This window comes from Trachurus japonicus, chromosome 20, assembly GCF_045865225.1.
Source record: "Trachurus japonicus isolate A0001 chromosome 20, Traja_1.0".
Taxonomy (NCBI): Eukaryota; Metazoa; Chordata; class Actinopteri; order Carangiformes; family Carangidae; genus Trachurus; species Trachurus japonicus.
Genome location: NC_140926.1, coordinates 6,461,492 through 6,483,225, shown reverse-complemented (window position 1 = coordinate 6,483,225; position 21,734 = coordinate 6,461,492). Strand labels below are relative to the sequence as shown.

Genomic DNA, 21,734 nt, shown 5'->3' with positions numbered 1-21,734 from the left:
GTGGCCTGTTTCCTCTTCTCTGTTGTTAGACTTCCTGCTGACTCTCCACAAACAAAACTTGAGCAGTGTTTCAGGAGAGGGTCGGTCAGCAGAATTCATATTTTGACAAACAACAAACAAGGATTAGGAGAATTCGGTCTTTTTTTATTATGCTACGTTCGTTCGTTTGTTCGTCCGGCGTCCACACACACACACACACACACACACACACACACAAAAAAAAGAAAGTTTGCCAGAAGGCAGATCCTTCCCTTTCACAGTGATTGTGGCACCGGCGTTATCATTCCACTTTGTCAAACCATCTCATTATTTCAGTATCCTATTTGAGTCTCATTTGCATAGAGAGTTCAAGGGAAGCTACAACTGGCTGATTGGGAAGTGTGATTACATTTGTAATTATATTGATACCTACAGCAAGTTAATGTGATTATTAACACTGCGAATTAACACCACGAAACTTGGACAATTATCTCTGTGTGATTGCATTACGCCGTTATGGGCCGAGAGTCAACACACACACACACACACACATAGGAAAAAAAGGCTATCAGAGTTTTGCGATTCTGCACAGACAGCTGCACGCAGAGTCATTTACTGCACTTTGATTAGATTCAGATACGTTCTGCCCTCCATCTGCACTTCAGAACAATGGAACATGTTTTGATGGGGAAGGAGGAGTGTGTGTGTGTGTGTGTGTGTGTGTGTGTGTGTGGAGGGGGGGGTGCTGAAAAGAAAGATCTATTCAAGGCAGCTGGATGAGAAAGTTAGAGAGCAAATACATTCTGTTTCATCCACCGTGGTAACAATGCATATTGAAGAGACAGCCTTTCAAACTCTACAAAGTCTGTTGACTTCAAAATGAGTGTCTGAGAGTACAGACACCCCCCTCCCCACCCACCACCACCCACCTCCTCCTCCTCCTCCACGCCTCCTTTTGGTTAGATTAAACACTGTCAAACATATGGAGGAGTCTGTCGGTCCAAAACAACAGCCCTGTTGGATAAACAATGAGATTTATTCCGAGGGGAGAGGGAGGACTGACACCTCGCTCCCACTTTACACCAGCCTTCTCATTCTGCACATATAATATGTTAAAGTAATTACTTAACGTGACACTTCTCTGGTTGCTGGAACGAAACAGCGTTGTTACAACTTTGTAGCTTTAGTTCATGTTGTGCAGGAGTTTGACGTTTTCAGCCTCAGTTTAGTGACAATGACTGTGAGAATAAAAAATAAAGACGTTAAGGGAAAGAAAGGAAGAATGGCTGTATCTGGCTGACACCTAATTTTCTTGAAGACATGGTCAGTCAGTGGATTAGGAGTTGAACTTCAGCTGCCCTGAAAGCCTCAGCATTAGACTGTCTAGACTGTCAGGCCTGGAGGAAATGCCTTTCCTCTGCTCTGTTATGAAGAACAAGCGAGGATTCTGATTTAAAGGTGCGTGTGAGGTCACGAAAATGTGGACAACACAAAAGAAAACGCCGCAATTACTGATGTAATACTCCTCTATCTTCTCCGCCGTCATCTGTATAATTAAAATAAAAATGAAGATCCACAGCGGGGGCTGCTGTGAAACACTAAAGCTGCCTTGTCCCCCTTTTTTTTTTTTTTTCGAAATGAAACCTCCCTGGGCTGATTGCATTAAGAGCTGCAGTGTCCTCTCCTCCCGTATGAGAGGAGAAGAGAGGAGAGAAGGGCTGGTAATTGGGCCTGTACAGTAATAACGTGTTTAGTGTGGGCAGCACTTTCCTCAGTGTTAACATGCTGGGCCATTAATTGGCTAATGGAGTATATATGGTACATTGTGGGGGTGGTCTCTCAGGAGAGGGGAGTTGGAAGTGGAGCAGCCGTCGCAGGTTTTGCCCAAGAAGGAACGCATTTGGCAGGTGTGAGAGTTTGGAGCTAATGAGAATATTACAGTACAACACTCCAACCCCGTCCCAAATGAAATACTTGTATAATGTGTTTTTATTCATGTTGTCAGAATAACTTCTCTACAGTAACAAGGAGATCAGGTGTACTTACAGTAGCTCTTGTTAACCAATCTCTTTGAAAAACTATTAAAAAAGATAATTCATCCTTTGTCATCCCCTACTGTAAGTCAGAGTGGACTTTTCCTATATGTTTTCCTCATATGTATTTGTAGATATAGTGACCAATACAGTGATATAATATACACTACTCACAAAAAGTTAGGGATATTTGGCTTTTGGATTAAAGCAGAAGTAAGCGATCCGGTCGTTTTGGCTAACTTCCTGTCAGCCGATGGAGTTAGCAGCCCCCGCCCTCGTCCCTACGTCACCACATTCAGGCGCATCCCTTGGCTGCACACACAGCCCTTCATGCCGTTCTCTCTCCTCATTGGATAAAACTTGTAGGATACGAGAAAAGTTTTCTCCTCGGCTCAGAGCAGAGCAGAGTGACTGAGAGACCCGTGTTTCGGTCCAAACACTCTATATAAGTGATTGCTGTTGGAAGATATAACTATTTAAGACTTATATTAACAAAAAAATATCGCTTACTTCTGCTTTAAATTTCAGAATGCACCTAAAATGCAATATAACCTTTACGGGTAAACTTAATTTAACCTTCTCTAAACTTTTGCATGCACATGTCCAATGTTTCAGTCCTTATTGAATAACATGCTGTTCTCTAACAAGGTGATTAACCACAAACATCACAAGCACCGTCTGATTTAGTGGTTCAGTTGTCATTGAACCACTAAACGTTCTGGTTCGATGACAATTTGTATACAGTCCTCTTCTCTCTCATGGTCATGAGACCAAGACAGCACTTTGATCAAACTGATCAAGTTATTGAGACATTGAGATGTTTGTTGTGCTATAGCCACCACTGTTGTTAGCTTTTGTTTGAGATAAAGAAATGACCATTGCATCCTTCTACTTAAAAGGCTTTCATGATAGAATATCACTGTAGCAGGAACTTTTCTTGTCAAATATCCCTAACTTTTTGTGAGTAGTGTATATTATATAGTTATATGATACAATATAGTGATATAGTGTCTACAGCCAGAGTATTATCTCTGTGAGCCTACACAGTGTTAGAGTGTTGGACATATTCAAATTTTGACCTGATGATGATGATGAATGAAAATAAAAAGAGATGATAAAACATTTCATCCTGAGGGGAACCTTCACCTGGATGTCTTTACTGAATTTCACAGCAATCTAACAGCTGTTGAGACGTTTCACGTTTCACCAGATTGAGAATTAAAAGGAAAACCAAAGTTATTTGAGCCCCATCCTCTGCAGTCAGATGAGATGTGTCACAGGATGAATGAAGCTTTTGAATTTCCTAACACGCACCTGCTCACAGTGCAGAGTCGATCCATATACATGTAATTTTCATGACATGTTTTATTCCTGACACATCGGTAGAAGTCGTCTGTCAGGGAATATACCTCAGAGACCCCACCAACTGAAACCCAACTCTGTATCATTGTCCAGTTTTTTTTTTTCTTTCTGGCAGCCAGACCCAGTTGAAATGAGCTCCTCGCCGCTGAATGACAGCTTCAGTCCGTGGATGTGTTTTCTCTACAAACACACAGATGGACGTCAAGAATTGAAACAAAAACTAATTTCCAAATTTGATGAGTTTATAAAAAAAATAAGTCCCCGCATTGGACGGCTCTATTTGCAATTTTCTCTGTGGCATCTTTGCTTGTTAATTCCCCTTTTATTGAAATGCACCTATTAGCTTTATCCACGTCAGACTCCCGAGGCCTGCGAGAGAAGTCTTTCTCTCTCTGTCTCTCTTCTAGCTTCATGTCGCCAGTCTAGCCGAGGCCATTATCTCATCCCAAATGTCAATATTGCCGTTTTTATGAATTTGATTAGTCCATAAAACGCCAGAGGGGCTCGGGGTCCCAGTGGACTTCCGTGAACCTGTGGTAACATCATTGTCTGCTCCTTCCTGGCAGAGATCTGACATCACTTTAGCCAGATGGCAGGTGAAAGGGCTTCTGGGAATTAGTGTTTTCCTCCCTGTAAGGCCTGTGTCCTATTTCCTGACAACACAAACTAAAAGTGAGACGACACACACACACAGAGACACACACTGGTGCTCGTAGTCGTAGATCGTTTCCAGGCTGGTACCTGGTCCGTGACAATGCAAAGAGACACCAGCCCGGCTTAGGGGGCTTTATAGATGACTGCATATCATGCAACATTGCATCAGGCCTTCATCAAAATCTCATTCCGCAGATAATGCTGAGAAAATGGGATTTTTGGCGGCTAAAAATAAACAAGGCAGTCTATGGGTAGGATGTGGGAATTGGGTTAATCCGGCACTGAAAAATGGTGATTGTTTGAAATGTGATTACTGTTATTAAAATACACAGACATGGGAGAGACAGTTAGGCTTGGAGGGGAGAGGGGGGGAGATTTTTCACTCTGTTCTAAACCTGTCAATCATCAGCGAGGAGCAGCAGCAGCAGCGAGGAGGAGGGGGGGCTTTGGAGGGGGGTCAGAGGTCACTTATGACCTGAGGTAACAGGGAAGTCTTGCAGCAGTGGGAGGTAGCGGTAGCGTGCTTGTATCCATGTGTTACCCTACAGCGGAGGATACAACATCTGGAACCAGTGAGGAGGAGACTGGTGGCTGTTGCCAGGGTCACCGCAGTGGGAGGTCAACTCACCCCCCCCACCACCATCACCCACCCTCGCCCACGCCCACGCCTGTCCTCACCCCTTCTCCTCTCCACCTCCCCCCTGACCCCTCACAATGCCAGCTCTCCTCCAGCTCCCATGCAGCACCATGACTGAGTCTCGTTAGCTGCGGACAGATGGGCATTCACATGGAACCGCTCGCCGAGATAGGAAAGGTCCTGTGAAAGGCTCTGTTGTGTGGAAGTTGTCCCATGGAGAGGAGCGGCACGGAAGGGGGGGGGGGATATTTGTCTTATTTCTAGTCAAAATGTAATTTCTAGTCAAAACCAATCTCATTATACTTAAAACAAGACTCGTCACATAAAAAGTAGACACTTTTTACTTCTTTCACAAAAAAATTTCTTTCACTGGCAGATTTTTCTACTTATTTCAAGTGAAAATGAGTTTGAAACAAGTGAAAATGATCTAAAAACAAGTTAATTTTTAGGTGATGAGTCTTATTTTAAGTGGAAAGAGATTAGTTTTGACTAGAAATTAGACATTTTGACAAGAAATAAGATAAATATAAATAGATAGATGTTGAGTTTTTGCAGATGTTGAGTTTTTGCAGTGAAAGAGGGGGAGGAGGAGGAGGTCTGACTGTCTCACTCCTTCTTGTTAGAGCACCAGTGGGATAAGATCAGTCCACTCGGCCCACTAATGGCTCCGAGAACCTCACACACTCCACGGCTTCTCCCACTAGAGGGGGAGACATTTTTCTCCATCCTCATTACCTGTCACTTAAGAGAAGAAAGCCACTTTAGAAGTTTGAGGAGGAGGAGTGGCCTCCCAAGTCTGGACTGATCAATATCTTCAGATTAAACTTTCTCTGCTGCTGCTGCTGCTGCTGCTGGAAGCGTCTGAACCTCAGATGAAATATTATCCGTGGTCTGAACCTCGTCTCATTTCTGAACTTCTTCCCACTCAATATCTCAAATACCATTATACAACGTCTTTGTTTCTGCTGCCAGGTAGATTTATTTTTCACAAATAAATGGATGTCATCTGTGATTAATCATATTTGCCTTGGGTTTATAAAAAAACTTTTTTTCTGATCTTGTAGAAATAACACACAGAGCCAGAACAAATAGCTAACCCCCACCAAAATAATAAAGAAAGAGACTCACTGGCTGGGAGATATAGAAAGAATCTTTTATGAATTGATCAATATTGTATAATATTTGTACTGGCTTAATGTGGCCAGATAGAAAGTTAAGATAAAGGCAAAGAAGAGCGCTTCTTTGAAAAATACTCAAACTCATGAGAAATTTGCAAATGTTTTTCAGTTTGAATTAGAGGAATAAGATTATTATAAAAACCCATGTTTTGGTTTTGGTTTTTTCACAGAATTCAGGCCAAGACTCGGGAGCTGCGGGAACGCCAGGCGAAGGAGCGGGAGTACGCCGAGATCCAGGACGTGATCAGCGGCACCTTCAGCTCGGACGACGATCACACCTACGCCGGCATCGGGTCGCTGGACTCGTCGCTGGACGGCAGCAGCGTGGAGCCGTACAGCCACCACCACTACCACCTCCCCCAGAGCCCCCAGAGCCCCCCCCTCCCCCCGGGGCCCCCGCTGCCCCCGGGCCCCCCGGGCAACGGGCCGCCCCTGGAGGCGCTGTACGCCCAGGTCAACAAGCCTCGCAACGGACGCCCCGCAGCCCCAGACAGGTAGGGGAATCAGACCTAGGGTTGCAAAGGGGTGGAACATTTCCATCCGGTTAATTTCCAGAATGTTTCCGTGGGGAATTTTGGAAATATTCCAGATTGGAAACTTTCCATGGAAATTATGGGAATTATTGGGAATTTATGGGAATGAACTGGAAATTGGGGGTAATTTAAACAAACTGTATCGTATCCAAACATAAAGGTAAATATTTTGTACAACAATACAATTAAAGAACATGACATTTCAACAGATTTATTTGTGAGTAGAACTTTATCAAGTTTTAATTCTTGTATGAACAATCAATTATTTTACTGAACAACAAAAACATGAATGTTGGGAAAGAAAATAGCCCTCAACAGCTCTGCAGTAAGCAGTGTGCTGTGTGCATGTGATTGAGGAATAGCATAGATATTCAAGTGTACAAGTATACTTAAATCTGGTTGTTTTAGCCAAGATTATGCTACAATATATTTTCCCCAACTATATTTAAGTGCCATGTTAAGGGCCAACCTTCAATTTTTATTCCCATATATTCCCGTTAATTCCCGTTAATTCCCATGGAAAGTTTCCAACTTTTAAAATTCCCTGAATTTTGCAACCCATTCAGACCTAAATGAATAGTCCTCGCTGCTGCGACTGTGTTTGCTGCTGTTCGTCTTGTTCGTTTACACCTCATCTATAATGTAGAACCAGTTGTGTGAGATTATTTGCTCACCTCTGAGTGTCATGGGTGACTCGTCATGCTGCACGGTGAACACAATGAATTTTTACACGGCGTTATCACCGGCTTCTCCCACAAGGCAAAGCAGGCAGAATCCCGAGACAAGGTAAAACAACACCAGCAGCCTATCAGCCGTTCTCCATGTGTTAGAATTTAATATCAGGCAGCGTGTGTTTTTTTTTTCATTATCCTCGGATCCAGCAGTAATCCTCCGCGGCCTCTCAAACACCTTTCTCCGAGAGTCAAGCCGCGTCTGAGTTCAGTTTCATGTCGCTGGGGGGTGGGGGGTGTGGAGGGGGTTGCATCGCTCATAACCTCCATGTCAACAGGAATTTCTGAAGCGATGACAACAACCATGCAGAGCATCAGCAAGTCGTCTTGTACGCTTTTATTTGTTTATTCACTTCTGCGGCAGCTCCGGTAAACAGGAATTGAAACAAAGGGATCATAGTTTCTTGTGCTGTGAATGAAAGTGACTCAACCTGCTACATTCAACGTGACGACTCCTCACTTCACCAAACTTCCAACAAAACTCCACCGGAGTGAAATCAATATAATTGTCACAACTTGTCATCAGCAAACTGAGGAATAGATCAAACAGTTCAGCTCTTTGAACTCTCGATGTGTTGATAACCTGCTGTACATCTTGGCTTCAAAACTACAAGTCGCTGTTGCACATCTTTTACTGATGAGTCGTCCTGATGAGGGAACTGCAGGTATAAATGGATCAAATAATACCAACCTTTGTGCAGAGTTTGATTGTTATTTAGATTTTTTTTTAACACTAACACAATTATGGAAAGAAAAAGGATTATTCCGTCATTTTCCATTGTGCAACTACGGCTAGACTTTATTTTTTATTCTTTAAAAAGTGTGGTAAAGCATTAGTTAGTTAGCTCCTCTCTGTTTGTAAAATAAAATAAGACAGTCCATTATTATCTCATAGCGTGGTGAATGTGCAGGTCACAACTTGTCCACCAGAGCATTGTGGAGTTGTTGGATTGTGTATTTGATGAGTTTGATGAGCTCTGAAACCGAGCTCTGAGCAGCTCGCGGCTCTGCTCCACCGTTCTAAAAATAGCTTGCTCACCGACAATTAAAGGTAACGAACCTACTGCTATGACTATAGGGATTATGGCAATGGGCCAATTTGCCAAAATGTTAAACTATCCCTTTAACATTAACACAATTGGGGGGGGGGGGGGGGGGGATTATTCTGTCATTTTCCATTGTGCAACTACAGCTAGACTTAACTCTGAAAGAGACCAGCGGTATTTAAAAAGTGCAGTAGAGCAGTGCCATGGGGTCGACAAGAAACCAGTAAAAGACTGAGGTGCACCGCTGTAATCAGTCGTTGTTGGCTGGTGAATTAGTTAGTTAGCTCCTCTGACCTGTTCATAAATTAAAATAAGAGTGTCTGTGCCACTTAGCGACACAGTTCTTAGTTATAAAATGTTTTTTAAACGTACCGTGTTTCCAAAGACACAAAGACATAATCATGATTTTAATATTCATAATCAAGCAGCTTTACCTCCTGTGACCTTTCACTGCAGACGTGATGAGTGTGTGTGTGTGTTTTTATAAGGATTTACATGTATCCATCCTGTGACCCTCCCGTGGCTGTCAGAGTAGATATGACAAGGTTATCGGGCCTCTCCCATAGCTGAAGCTAAATCCATGTGCCAATACACGTGGGGCTTAGCGAAGGCCACTGATCTATACGTCCAGAGTGAAGGTTACCTCCACGTGTTGTTTCCTCAGGATGGCCTTCACTGTGTCACAGCAGCCGTCCGCTCGCTGTACAGTAAACTGTCCCACTCCCAACGCAGTGAAGCTGGCGATAATCCTGGCAGCTGGTTGAAGAGAGGCGGACAGGCGGCGCTTGATTGGGCTTCAGTCGGCCGCTGTATTCAGATCAGATGTTGGTCAGTGATAGACACCCTGCTATTGATCCTCAGTGGGGATGTCAATAAGCTCTGTGTAGGGATACAGTAGGGAAACCTATTAATAATGATCTGCTCAAGGCCAAGTTCCTCCTGCTGCTTCGGTCTAACTTTAAAATACATCTTTAATGGTTGTTTTGGTTTATTCAGATTTACCCATTTGAAACCTGCTCCATGTTTCTGTTCAACATTCAACATTAGCCTCCTCTCCTCTGGGCCCCGGCTCACACACACATTATAGTTTCTCTGAAATTCATCGGTGTAACATACAAAAGAACCCGTCTTATCTCGTCTCTTCCTTTCTCTTGTTTTATCAGTTCTCACCTTCATGGGTTTATTTCGGCGCAGAAAGCTCAGTGTTGAATGTTAATTATACGTACAAGCTTATGTTTAGTTTGGGGTCTGAGCTGTCAGTATTGATAGCAGTGTGGAGTTTTACTTTCAGGGACAGGATTAGCCGTCGCGAGGGTTGTTATTTGATTTGAAATATGCACTGCATGTTCAACACTGCTTTTTTGTTTTGCACCTCTCGCTGCTTTGCATATCTTGTGTACGCCAGCCCCGGCTGTATGCCTGTAATATTTGTCTTGCTGCCTTTGAGATATAATAATATGCACTGGTTCTTATTTAGCTCAGAGGCTTTCTATTTACGATTCACAAAAAAAAGCTTGAAAGACATTCAGATTCAAGACTCCCGTCACTTTCATATCATAACAAATATAAACAGTAATTTGCATTTCTAAATTAAACTTAATAGAAGTTGCATACTATAAAGTGCCAGCATAACAGAATTTTCAATCATTTCTGATCTGTACCATGCACCAAGACGGCAAAATTGGTCTCAGAACTTTTGTTTTGCCACATACAGACCCAGCATGGCTTATAATTTCTCTCTTTTTTTTATCCGGCTGCTGCTGCTACTTAACCCAGAGCGGCAGAGATAACACGAACCTCCTGTTTGAAGGTGCAGGAAAAGGAAATAGATGGGGATTGCCCAGGGAAAGGCTGCTGATTCCTGGCTGTCAGTCAGTCTTCAGTATGAAAGAGCAGAATGAAGCAGCAGCGTTTAACACTGACCTGGATACTGCTACCGCCTTCTGAGGCTGACCCCCGGAGAAACGGGCTGCGATCAGAGGGGCAGATTAAGGAGCCTACACGCACCTCACAGGGATGTTTGAGTTTTATTCTGGTGGAGCTCAGTCCCACGGTCCGGAAATCTGCCAGAAACACACCTGAATGAATCAACTTCATCCACTTTTAGAGTCGTGCAATTTGTTGATTTCTTTCTCCGTCGTAAATTTCGCAAAAAGAACTCTCGTATAGAAAATACACGCACACATAAAAACAGAGTAAAGCAGCACCGTGTTGTCGGCCAGCGTCCACAGTCTCCTGCAGCATAGTAAATAACGTTATATGGGGATATAACCATGGTGGAAGCCATCTCCTGATTATCATATGACTTCTAGAAGCATGGCTCAACTGCACAAATCTTATCTTGTAAAGATTGGTTCCAGGGACCAAGTTAAACGGCAGTAAATTGAGTTGAAATTAGCTGACAGCCTTCCTTTATTTTTCAGGGCCTTTGCTGGGAAAAAAACACCCACCGAACGCTGGAAAACAGAGGCGAGGCGAGTGTGTGTCGGAGGGATGACTAGCGTTGGAGCTAATCAGTGTCTTTCATCTAAAAGCCACCTAGTCAAACATTAGCATAACTGGAAAGACTTCAAACAGCGCCGGCGCACCCGGGAGTCTGGGTTCCCATCGGTTTGTTTACTGTACATCCTCGGCGCTGTCATTAAAAACACAACATTTTAGTCAAATAGACGAAGGTTCTTTAGATCCAGTCGACTAATTAGAGACACTTAGGGGCCCTTCGGTTGATGTGGGGAGGTGTGCCTTGTTAGAGGAGGTGGGGTCCAAATGGCTGCAATTGCCAGTAACTGTACATTGTATTTTTAATTTTTTTTTTTTTAAATCTTGGACTTTATTTACGTTCCGTGTGTTTATCCACATGTGTGTTCGTTTTATGCCATAATAAAAGCATTCACCCACGACTCTCCAAAGCTGCACCCTTGTTTACCCACTGCAGTTCATATGAAGACGCAGCAGCTGGATAAATAGCCTGGGAATACGCCCTCTCTGTCTAATAGAGCTCTGATAATGGAGCCCTAATGGGAAGGTCAGTGCGACTGTAAAACTGGAGTGAGTCAGACCTGAGCTCATAAACCCTCGGCAGATACGAGGACCCCCCGGTCGCCGTGGGCAGACGGAGATCCTGTCCACTCCGCCGGATCGGGTTTTACTGTTCCTCCTCTACGAGATCACGGCACAACAAGAACTCATTTGACAATTTATTACCCGGCTCTGGGTTATTAGAGCTGGCAGAGCCGGCGGTGTTTTGACATCGCTGTCAGACTCAGTAAAAACTGAAGGGCACCAATAGAAATCGGTGTTCGGTTTTGTTAAAACCGTTTATAAAACAAACGTAAATATCATTTTCCCCCCTTAAAAACCCGGAGCATGAATTCTCCTCTGTCTGTTGCAGAGTTTTACATGAAAGTGAGTCAGTAGTAAACACCTGAACTCAGTGTTTTTGTTTTCACTTTTTTTTTTTTCCCTCCCAACCTTATTAAAAAGGTAGACCCAGCAAAATGGAATGACCTCATTTCTTGACAGGCAGCTGACAAGTCAACCCCTCCATCTGCCCAGGAAGCGTGGGGTTTGGGTGACTGGCGTTGGATGCTGCGTTTCAGAACGACAATCTGACAGGTGCCAGGACTCGATGGGATTTGTGGGAAGCGAGCGTGAAACAAAGCATCACCTTTTGAAACCGCAATTTGATTGACTGCTGCTCCCATTACCCAGTCGAGTTTTTCTAAAGCTCCGCAGAGCATGGGCATGAGAAAGAGTCAGAGAGAGAGAGAGAGAGGGGGAGACACAGGGAGGAAGAGGTGGAAGGAGGGGGGAGGAGAGGTGAGGGGAGGGGGGGAGGAAGAGATATGGAGCTCACGGAGCTCAGCAGTGCAAAGCCCTTGAAGTCCTCCACAACTTAGCAGCTCCAGAAAGCCTGGCAGGCAGAGAGAAGGAAGAAGAACCCAGAGATCCTCACCTAAAGAAACACTCACCGGGCTGCTCCCTCCTCCCCCCTCTCCCCCCTCTCCCCCCTCCTCCCCCCTCTCTGCTCCCTCCACACTCAAATTCTGTCAAAACCTCCACTTTGCATGGTCTTGAAATTGGATTACGAGGTAGCTAATGCATTTTCCCGTGCCGATAAAAGGTCAGGCTTTTCATCTCGGGAGAAAGTTTGTGAGGATTTCTCCCCCCTCACCTCACCTCGCCGTCAGAAGTCGAGGCGTTTGGTGGAGAAAAAAAAAAAAAAAACCTTAACGGACAGGCTGATGGAGCTTTGATCATCACCTTCGTCATTAAGAACAGTTAATTCTTATTTTATATCGTTGTCATCTTGTGTTTCAGATGGAGAAACGGCTTCATAATGGTTTGGTTTGATTCTGAGCTATAGACTACTATACTGTGTGAATGGACCTGTAGATGAGTCCATTAAAGTAATGCAGAGGGAGAGTCAGTTACCGTGAACAACACTGTTCCACTTTAATCAGATGATCACTGAGCCAATCTGAAATAATCACTTTTTTTTATTTATTTTTTTATTGTTTGCTGTCTCTTGTTCGGCGCCCGTAATTAACTCCACAATCAACAATCACTCTCTCTGATTTTTATTGTCTATATTTTCATTTGGATGCAATCAAAGCGAGATTAGCAGCACTTTTCTGACGGCAGCATCTGTAACTTCGATTAAATCCTTCCCCTCAATAATTCATCGGTAAACAAATGAATCTTTTACGACCTCTGCATTCGCGTTAAGACTTTAATATCAGCTCGCGCGTCTCTAATAATGTTTTTTTTTTCTTTTTTTCTCCCGGTTCCCATGGGAGCAAAACTGATATGTGAGGCATCAAGGCCCAGTTTGCTTTAATGTGACACATACATTACTGGTAACGAATTCCACTTTCCTTACTCAGTGTTTTGTCTCAGGGCTCCTTCACCTCTTGTAGGATACCGAACTAAACAAGACTTAGGAGCCGATGCTGCTGACTGCATCACATTTTATCCCCCCATGTTTTGGCGCTGCCTTTTGTTTTCTCTCCGGCATTTTTCTTTCTGTTTTTTCTCCATTACTCCCTGTGAGCAATCGCCATGTGGGTGTGAAATCAGTGTCACAGTGGATGTCTGGAGTCGTGCCGTCTCCCGCTCTTAATTGAGAATAAAAAAGCGGACACTGAGGTAATGGAGAGAGTTCATCTGGGATGCGAGCTCCTGGCGGTGTGATGAAGGAAACCAACGAGCCGGCGTGAATCCTCAGGTCAGCCGTTGTTACTGCTGTCTGCAGGACTGGTCTGTGTGTAGGTACGTAGATGCTGTTTCAGTTCCCCCATGCAGCTCTGGAGAAAGCCCCGCGTAAACCCCCTGTAGATAGGTTACAAAATGAGGGAGCAAGTCCGATACATGCACACACACATTTGTGCACTGACTTTTGCCCTTTTTACTCTCAGCCTGTTCTGTGCAGAGGCGATAGTGCAGGAGGCCTAATGCACCAAATGCACATCAGCCTTATCGCAGGAGCTCTACACAGATAGCAATGTGTATCTCCCAGGCAAAGCAAGTGAATTATTTTCCTGGTCTGTTTTCTTTTTTTTTTTTTTCTTCTTTTTTTTTTACCCTCCCGCTTCGTCGAGGGCCCTGTGGGATAGATGTGATGAGATGGAGCACAAGAAGGCAATTTATCCTCCGTTTGTACCATTACGTTCATTTAAGAAAGCAAACAGCCTGAAAGCAGATCGCAGAAGACTGAGAGAAGGAGGGAGAGAAGGAGAGGAGAGGGGAGAGGAGGGGGGGTGATGGTATAGACCCATCTCGCCCTCAACTCTACATCAAGTGGATCAAGCTGATTAAGGCTGCACGTACAGTATGTATTTTATCAGCGTCCTTCAAAATTGGAAGCCTGGAAGACATGCATGCAGCACCTAATGAATTTTCACAAGAAGGAGAAGATGAAAGGGAAAGAAGGGGAGCGTGCCGTTTAGTGCAGGCGTGCCCCAGCAGACTAAACGGGACTGGAGATGTTTTTTTGGGGGGGTGGAGGAGGTTTTGAAGATGGGTGAGGGTTGATCAGGACCAGAGGGCATCTCATTCCTGACAATCAGCGGCTGCAAATAGACAGTTAATCCCCCCCTCCTCTCTCACACCCCTCACCCACCTCAACTCTCCTGAAGGTCTGGCATCTTCTCCTCCACCATTTGTAATGAATTGGATGATTTGTTATGAAAATGTCACAGCGACAAATTGGGAGGAATCACGAACTAGTAGAAAATGTGGATTGTTCTTTTCCCCCCGAACTCAGTCATAGAGAAACTCGTCTTTATGTACACTGCAAAAACTCAAATATCTTACCAAGAATATTTATCTTATTTCTAGTCAAAATGTCATTTCTAGTCAAAACAAATCTCATTATACTTAAAATAAGACTCATCACATGAAAAGTAGCTTGTTTTTAGACACTTTTGACTTCTTTCAAGCAGATTTCACTTGAAATAAGTAGAAAAATCTGATAGTGGAGCAAGTTTTTCTTCCTTATTAGTACAAGCACAAAAAACTTGCTTTCACTGGCAGATTTTTCTACTTAGTTCAAGTGAAAAAATTTTTGAAACAAGTGAAAATGATCTAAAAACAAGTAAATTTTTTAGGTGATGAGTCTTATTTTAAGTGAAAAGAGATTAGTTTTGACTAGAAATTAGACATAAGACAGATATTCTTGGAAAGATTTTGAGTTTTTGCAGTGTAATAACACACACACACACTTCGCTCTGCTGTTACGTGAATACGAGGTTCCTCTGTGAGAAACTTCACATGATAGATAACCCAATTTCATAAACTAATCACGGGGTCTTCTTCTCTCCGCTACCGTAGCGTCGCTGCTTTCATCCCCGGTCGCTCTCACACTCTTCACAGACGCTCCAGAAATAGATCAGGTGAGGAACGTGATTGAGAGGCAGGTGGCTGCCGAGCGTGAGTCTGCACTATACGAACCATGTCAGCGAGCAGATGACTCTCACGCCTCCCCCTCCTCCTCCTCCTCCTCCTCCTCCTCCTCCTCACCACCACCTTGCTTTTATCTCTCTTCAGTCACGGTGAATGTAAACACGCAGGAGTGGCCTCAGCGTGTCAGGCAGCGGTGGCGGTGCTAACTGCTGCATTTTCCCCTTCTCTGCTCTGACGTGTGCAGCCGGTGAAGTGAGGCCAGAGAAGTTATTGTTTACTGTGAAATGAACGCTCAAAGAGCCGTGGGGGGAGTTTTGAAGGTTTTCCCTTCCTCTGTCTGAAAAAGAGCTCAGACCAGAGCTGGAGAAGTATTGAAATGCAACTACAAAGCAGAGCCCAGAAGAATAAGACTCAGTACTTCCAGCTGATCAAAAAGAATATTAAACGACTTTAAATAAAATACAAATACAAGAAGAAAGTCGATATTTGCCTTCATCCAAATTTTCAGTAAACAGCTGGTTAGTTGATGCAAGTTACCCCAGGATGAGGAAAGTAGATGAAAACAAGAAGAAACCAAACCATACTGTATGAAAACATGCACAACAACACAGAGAGGGATGTAGCTAATGTTTCTTCTCACCACTTTTACCTAGAAATACATGCAGGCCACCACCAAAATATGAATTATAATCTACTATCTTAAAGGGAAAGTTACAGTGAAGTATTTATATATAGTCAGTGTATTACAGTAGCTGCAAACATACAGAAGCTACAGATGTGTAAAAATATGTTTTAGCCACTTCAATATCAGTTTAGGTGTGTACTTAAACGGTTTAATCTTGTTGCCAAACAGCACTTTCCTGTGCATCTACATTTCCCCTTAAAAAAAACTATGAACTATCCCTTTAAGACTTGTTTGTTTAATCCACTGCTCAACGCCTTTCCACTTACAAATCACCAGCACCACACCATGTTACCACCATATCAGCTGCTCCCAAAATAAACTCCCTCCAGTCTCTGCTCCAATTTCTGTCAATTTCATCCTTGAGCTTCATTTCTGCGGCTGCTTCCTGAGCAGCGTGCTGACGGACTGAGGGCCGAGGGCCGAGGGCCGAGGGCCGACCGGGGACTATCACACATCAAGCAGCTACGCCAACCCTCAGATCTCATGTTAGCTGATGCTTCTCTGGGCAAAATTACAGTTTTACGATTCCACGTTATTTGAGGTTTTGCTAATTATCAGTGGAAAAACTGCAGCTTTGAAAATCAGAGGAAAAGATAATCTGCCATCATCAGTTTTAGTCTTTAATCAGCTGTTCAGGTATCGACCTGCAAACACAGAGAATAGTTCCTCTAATCTCTGCTGTCATTTGCTCGGTGCAGTAATTGCATCATTGCTAAAAATTGTTTAATTAATACGCAAAACGTTTCTATATTTCAGACAGTAGAGCTTCAGTTTTTAGAAGTTAAGCACTGACCAGCAGCTCCTGCATCAATTAGCAAACTGTGTCACCAACACGTTCCTCGGTTCAACTGCATCCTGAAGTCAGTCCATTGTAATCCAAAGGCCCGGCCACTGTGTACAGGGCACGTAATTAAATTTACCTCGTCCACATCTGAGCCGGCGAGCCTGTGCACTCACCACAGGAGCAGCCTCACTTCTTCTCTCCATTTTTTATTTTAAGAGCAGTATCCATATTCCCTTTGTCAGACTTTCGCCATTGTCGTTTTCCAATCCCCGCGCCTTGAACGAGCTCCCAGCGGCAAATCGGATCTCAGCGAGAGCCTTTTGTAATTACAGGGAGCTGAATGGGTGAATACATCCCAAATCCACGAGACCAGCCACTGACACATTCCATCTGTCTTAAGCCTCCTTCCAATATTTGAGATTGACTCATGAGGAGGTGCTGAAACAGTGAAAACCTTTCGCCCATTTTTCCCCCTCGCTGTTCATGTGAAAAGTCTTTTGAAAGTTCTTTTTTTTTTTGACCAAAATTCGTCTTTTGCAAAATGTCGTCCTCTCACAAACACTTCTGGAAAAGTAATTTCTCATATAATAGAGGTCCGTTCTAATTTAACAAGTTAATAACACTGCCGTGTGGATGAATGGCTGTTGTAGTGGTGCATTTGGCTGTGACAATATATTGTAAAGAAGCAGCGTCACATAAAAAGGAAAGTTCAAAAGAGGCCACTGAATGTAATAACAAGAAATTCAGCTTCTGGGAAATAAGTCATCATTAAAAAGAAGATAGTATACTTTATTTATTTGTTTTTAAGCTTCATATAGTTTTGACAGCTGCAAGTTTTCCTCATGTGACAGTTGGATCTCCGTGCCTGTCGGTCCAGTGTATAACCTGAGGTCATGCGGCTCATTTTCTGGTTTTCTGCGCCATCATTCCACACAGGTAGAGAAGAGTCAAACCGGAGTATGGCAGAGAAAGCCTGGGGGGCTTGTCTGCAGGTTTCTCTTCAGTTCAGGCTCTAGCTGTTGCCCAGACTCGTCTTCAAGCCCCCTCTAGCAAAATGAGACAAGTGCTTTGTTAGTCTACCTGAGACCGGGACCTGTTTGAGCTCATCGTTGGACCATAATAACACCAGGCGTTTCTAATGCCATCAGCAGAGTAACGGCAGCACATGGCCTTGTTTTTTTTTGTTTTTTTGTTTTTTTGTTTCTCAACTTTATTGAAAGTTGCAATAATAACAAATAATTCAGTCATTCCAGTTCACATTTATATCCACCTTTTTCCGAACGTCAAAAACGTAAGCCTGTTTTGCCGGTTTTGCTCTTCCGGTGGAATTTTATGTTTACGTTTCCATGGTTTCGGTAGTCGCGGTAAATGCATGGATTTATTTATTTATTTTTTTCACTGAAAATCTGTAAAGCGCATGGATCATCACACCAACAGTGGATATCACACAAATTGACATCCGTGTTAAAAGCCAGCGTTAATAGATCCATGCGTTTACCGCAACTATGACAACGACTGAAAACCATGGAAACGTAAACGTACAATTCCACCAAACCGGCAAAACCGGTTTCCAGGTTTGCCCATAGATGATGTTCGGAAACTTGTGGATACAATAGTAACAGTACAGTTACACATATATGACAGCATCATAGGAGTTAAACAAAAGAGGGAAACAATCTAAGTAACAAACAACCAAAAAAATTGTTGTGACAGATTATTGGTTGAAGATTTATTTCTGAGTGTATATTCATTATTGATATACATTTCTTAGCACATGGCCTTGTTGGTGCGAGATAATGGGCACATGATGATGATGTCATCGCTGATGATCGCGGAGCCAAAGGTCTCGGAGCCTGGCAGGTTTTCAGTCGCGTTCGAGGAATTCACATAAGTATCGTTGAGTTTCCAGCGCGCCCACTGTGATTGGTGGAGCTTGTTGATGCCAGAGGAAATTACTGTGGAAGTTAATAACAAAGGAATTTTAATCTAGTCGGCCCGATTGACTCAGTTCACTGATTGAACCGAACACCGTGCAAGTCCCCGCTAATAAGCTCTGTACTATCAATAAGAAGCAGCCTCACTTATAATATACTGTAATTTCCTGAGAAAGAAAAGAAAGAGTGTCCTCTTTTCCTCCGTTGCTGTCCGTCTCTTTAGTGTCCCGGTGAGAGACATCGTCCAGGAATCGCTGGTCGTCTCTGCTGTGATTAAACATCCTGCAGAGATATGGCCGCCATTAAGGGCTCGCCGCCGAGCTGACCTGCAGTCAGTTTTACCCAGAATAACGGCCGTGTTTTAATGGCAGTGGAGGACGTCGATTAAAATCGGTTTTATGACCTTTTGTAAGGAAGTTGTGGTTCGTTCCATTCCAGGGCTGTGTGTGTGTGTGTGTGTGTGTGTGAGCTGACAGGGCAGACAATAAAGCAAATCAGTTATGGTTTTATGTATAAGGCTGAGTACTGTATTTGGATTTAGATTGTGCTGTGTGTGTGTGAGAGAGAGAGAGTTGAGTGTGAGTGTGTGTTTCCACTCATCTCTCCTCATAAATCACAGCAGGATGAGGGATGACGGTGCAGGACGGCTGGAGCAGAGCTGGATAGTGAGACCTGGATGATAAAACTGACTGTGGAGGGAAGAAAAAAAACTACCGGAGAACAGTTTCACACATAAAACAACTTCCTGCTGTATTGAGATACAGTGTAATGCCCTGAAGTATGTGCTCCGTGTGTAATTATGGTATTTATATTGGAAAGATCAGAGGTCAAGGTCACAGCAGCGAAACACGACCTCCCCATCAGGACTCAGTTAAAATCTGACCTCAGCACAGTCTGGGTTTTTCTTTTTTAAAACATGGTTCAAGTTTTTTTTAGTTTTTGTTGAAATGATTTAAACAGTAAGAACAGCGGTTGTGTAACTTTTTCTTTCATACAAATAAATGGCCTTTGCCCAACATTCCTGACACGACCAACCAATTTTCTAAAGTGGACCAGATGTTCCAGATGCATTTCCTCCTCCTACGATCCAGACAGCAAGAGTTTCCATTCAGTCCAGTGCAATTAAAAAAATCATGCATGCTCACTCACTCTTTGATCATAGGTCACATGGCAGCATCTTTACCTTATTTGTCCACATTAAGTTATTGCTATTGTTTTTTTAAAGGCACATGCTGCTAATTTTGCACATCTAGATGTCTTTACATGTCCATAGGAGTATTGAGTTAATGATATTTTGCCTTCTGCTGCTTTGCTTTATAAAATACGTCTCACTTTTCTGCACATCTCTCCAAAACACAACTCATCTCTCCAGTGGTTTTAAAATGAGCGTTTCAGAAATCTCAGTTATTATTTCTAGTTTCTCTGTCACCTCTATTTCCTCCTCAACCGTCCCATGTGGAAGAAGATGTTCACAGATAAACTATTGTTATATCTGTTGTCTGACTGCGCTGCTATATGATGATATTAAATCTCTGCAGATATATATATTTTTTTCCACCCCAGAGTCTGACTCATGGATATACAGTAAGGTGTTGTATCTGTCTATATGTATAGTATATATCACTGTGATCATGGAGCCATTCTTCCAGTCCTGTGAGGTCATAAACTGTGAGATGAAGAGGTTGGAGATATCGTCACATGGAGAAGCTCTTTGTGTGTCCTCATACAGTGACACAGTGCTGTCAGGAGGCAGGTTCAGGTCAGTCAGAGCTGCCAAATACATCACAGATCTACGAATCCACTTTCTATAAAACACGTCTGTTTGTACGAGCAGCGCAGACATTAAGCCAAAAAATAAAGGAGAAGCGTGTTTGACGTTATTGCTGTGATCAATAATTCCTTTGAATGTTCTTTTATTTTCCTCTCTCTCGGAGAAAAACCTGAAGAAGCTGCAGCTCGTAAATTGATGGCGGCGGCTCCGAGCCTGAAGCTAAAGTGCTTCATTAAAGTGATTTAACACAGGGGTTGAGTACATTTGCTTCTTACCCACATATGACATAAGACAAGACAAGTAAGTTGTAAGTATGATCAGAATATAGAAAAGGTCACAGAGGCCTCGGTGGAAAATGTGAATTCAGACGAATAAGACGTGATCCGTCCCTCCAGGTCGTGTCTTCGTCTCCACTCCATCCTCCACCAATCTACACGCGTTCATCTCCTCTGTTTTAGTCATTAACGCTCCTTTTTTTCCTACTTGTGCGTTCATTTTTATGCTTTTTCTCCTTTTTTTCTTCCTGTTGCACTCTTTCATTTCTTTTCCCCACCCTCCATTTCTCTCTCCCTTTCTCTTCATCTCTCTGTCTTTCTTTCCACATTTTCCACCAATGCCGGGGACACTGAACGAGCCCCAGCTATCAAGCCATAATGAGCATCTTCACTAAAGCACTGATTCATCAGAACAAAGAGAGGCAGAGAGAGCGAGGCAGAGGGATGGATGACAAGGGGGGAGACAAAGAATGAGAGAGAGGAAGGGAGAGAGGGAGAGAGGGAGGGAGATGCTGGAGTGCACCCTTGAATGGCTTTGGATTGTAAACCCCTACAGCTTCCTCCTCCTCTGGCTGTATTTTTCCTAATAGCCTCTTGGGCTATTTCTGGGTCCCTTTTTAAATGAGAGGTGGGTGGGAGTGAATGCAGTGAAGGGGTGGAGGGCTGTGTGTGTGTGTGTGTGTGTATGTGTGTGTGTGTGCTGGAGGTTGTATTTGGCCCCACCGAGCCAGTGAATAAGCACTCTGACTCGCAGCAGGATCAGGGGTGGTGGTGGTGGTGAGGGTGAGGGTGTGGGTGTGTGTGTGTGTGTGTATGAGTGAGTCTGTAGGGGCTCTCTGTTGCCACTGGAGACGAAGGAAGAGATGCATACGCATACTCCACACACATGCACACACACATGTACACACACATGCAAAAAACGCACACAGATACACACAAACCCTGAATGTGGAACCTCCAAAGCTGATTAGTCAAACTTGTGATTTCCAATTTCAAACCCGCGACACAAATCCCACACTTAATATTCATGCAGAAGGCAGCGAAGGCCCCTCGCTGTCCCGCGCCGCCGTGGGGCTGCAGGGCTGGGTGGGGGGTGAGTAGAGGAGTAGAGGTGGGGGAGATGGGAAGTGATGGTGGGGGGTTGCCTTTTAATCAGCTTAGTTAAAAAGATGGAGATGAGGAAAAGAGAAGGATGACAAGGAAATAGAAAAGAGAAGGTACCGGTAGTG

At 43.6% G+C, this 21,734-nt stretch overlaps 1 protein-coding gene across 6 annotated transcripts in view; it reads left to right on the top strand.

Moving 5' to 3' along the window:
- Positions 1-21,734, top strand: part of LOC146966280 (partitioning defective 3 homolog) — a 372,282-nt gene that overhangs the window by 285,181 nt on the left and 65,367 nt on the right. For all 6 annotated transcript variants that reach the window (XM_085762582.1, XM_085762580.1, XM_085762578.1 and 3 more), the window contains one exon: positions 6,014-6,337. In XM_085762582.1, the coding sequence (XP_085618708.1) occupies positions 6,014-6,337 (324 nt within the window). The remainder of the gene's footprint in view (positions 1-6,013; positions 6,338-21,734) is intronic.